This window comes from Chrysochloris asiatica, unplaced genomic scaffold (assembly GCF_000296735.1).
Source record: "Chrysochloris asiatica unplaced genomic scaffold, ChrAsi1.0 scaffold00409, whole genome shotgun sequence".
NCBI classification, from domain to species: domain Eukaryota; kingdom Metazoa; phylum Chordata; class Mammalia; order Afrosoricida; family Chrysochloridae; genus Chrysochloris; species Chrysochloris asiatica.
In genome coordinates, this window is record NW_006408927.1 from 77,935 (window position 1) to 79,795 (window position 1,861).

Sequence of the window (1,861 nt, forward strand, 5' to 3'; positions counted from 1 at the left end):
TATTTTTAATGTTTAAATATATAAAAATAATGAGCAGACGAAAAACTACAAATTAAGGAGAAGCAAAGGGAATACAGAATTCAGTGTCACCTTTGCATGAGAATCCCTATTAATGTTCTAGAGCTCTCTATATGTTGCTTTGTCTGTGTATGTTTTATAAAATCACCACCATGTACAGGTATGCTTTGTGAGCGTTATGTGAAAGAGGACATTGGCCATGAGTGAATACGCACCATTTTACACCTAGTGTTACACACACACACAACACATACATCATGACACTTTATGGCCCTCTTGAGGCACCATTCACTGTAATGCAAATGATCACTCACATGCCATCTCTGGCCTGAATCTGAGCAACCCCAGTCATAAGCCCGAGCTTATTCAGAATCAGAAGCTCTGAGGGAAGGGGCACCGTGTGCCAGGAAATTATTGTAAAGTGCCGTTGAATCTGTTCCGACTCATAGCAACCCTGTATAGGGCTTCAGAGGAGCGGCTGGTGAATTTGAACTGCCAACCTTGAGGTTCAAACCAAACCTGAGGTCCAGTACTCATCCTACAGCGCCACACCAGGATTCCAGTAAGTACCTGGAGGCAAATTACACAGGTAGGACCTCCTGCCCCAAAGCACTCAGCTCTCTCACTTTGTCAACAAGTCCAATGCACTGTCTTGTGCAGGTCTCCTGGTTCTGCTGCAGCGGTTGCTGCTGCTTCTCATCTTGCATTGATCCTCCTACAGTATTAACTCCAGCTCCTGGGTCTACGAGCTTCTCAGCACAGGAACCTTGGTAAGGATATGACATATGTACTCTTACCCTCCTCCAGGGTTGACTTAGTGAGATGGCAGAACTGATCTACCCCCTACAGGGTTCCACATGCCTTAGTAGCACAGTCCCACTCAATCCCTGTGCGGGAGTTATAAGACCATGGCTGGAAGGATCACATGATAGGAACTCACTACACTGCAGGTTCACTCCACAATGAGATTCTGCATGAACTGTGGGGTGTGACAGCAGATTAAAGGCTTTCCCAAATTCCTACCATAAGGCCTAACTACATGGAATTTTCTAGCATGTTTATGGAAAGATGAAAAACAACTAAAGGCTTTCCCACATTCCTTACATTCATAAGGTTTCTCTCCACTGTGAACTCTTACATGTCTAGTGAGCTGTAAAAATAGCTTAAAGGTTTTCCCACATTCTTTACAATCATAAGGCCTCTATTCACTGTGTGTCTTTATATGGGCAGTGAGGTGGGAGGAACGACTAAAGGCTTTTCCACATTCCTTACATTCATAAGGCTTCTCTCCACTGTGAAGTTTGACATGTCTAGTGAGTTGTGAAAACTGCTTAAAGGCTTTCCCACATTCTTTACATTCATAAGGTTTCTCTCCATTGTGAACTTTTCCATGTCTAGTGAGTTCTGAAAATATCTTAAAGGTTTTCCCACATTCTTTACATTCATAAGGCCTCTCATCACTGTGTGTCTTTATATGGGCAGTGAGGTGGGAAGAACGACTAAAGGCTTTTCCACATTCCTTACATTCATAAGGTTTCTCTCCACTGTGAACTCTTACATGTATAGTGAGTTGTGAATACTGGAAAAAGGCTTTTCCACATTCCTTACATTCATAAGGCTTCTCTCCACTGTGAAGTCTGATATGTCTAGTGAGTTGTGAAAACTGCTTAAAGGTTTTCCCACATTCTTTACATACACAAGGTTTCTCTCCACTGTGAACTTTTATATGTCTAGTGAGTTTTGAAAATAGCTTAAAGGCTTTCCCACATTCTTTACATTCATAAGGCCTCTCATCACTGTGCGTCTTTATATGGGCAGTGAGATAGGAGGAACGACTGAAGGC

General features: G+C 42.6%; 1 protein-coding gene across 1 annotated transcript in view; it reads right to left on the bottom strand.

Annotated features, from left to right (window-relative positions):
* Positions 1 to 970: 970 nt before the first annotated feature.
* LOC102819368 (zinc finger protein 420-like) overlaps positions 971 to 1,861 on the bottom strand; it is a 116,581-nt gene continuing 115,690 nt past the window's right edge. Inside the window, exons 4-6 of the mRNA XM_006876723.1 lie at positions 1,247 to 1,822; positions 1,058 to 1,168; positions 971 to 997 (exon numbers count right to left, since the gene is read on the bottom strand). Of these exons, the coding sequence (XP_006876785.1) occupies positions 971 to 997; positions 1,058 to 1,168; positions 1,247 to 1,822 (714 nt within the window). The remainder of the gene's footprint in view (positions 998 to 1,057; positions 1,169 to 1,246; positions 1,823 to 1,861) is intronic.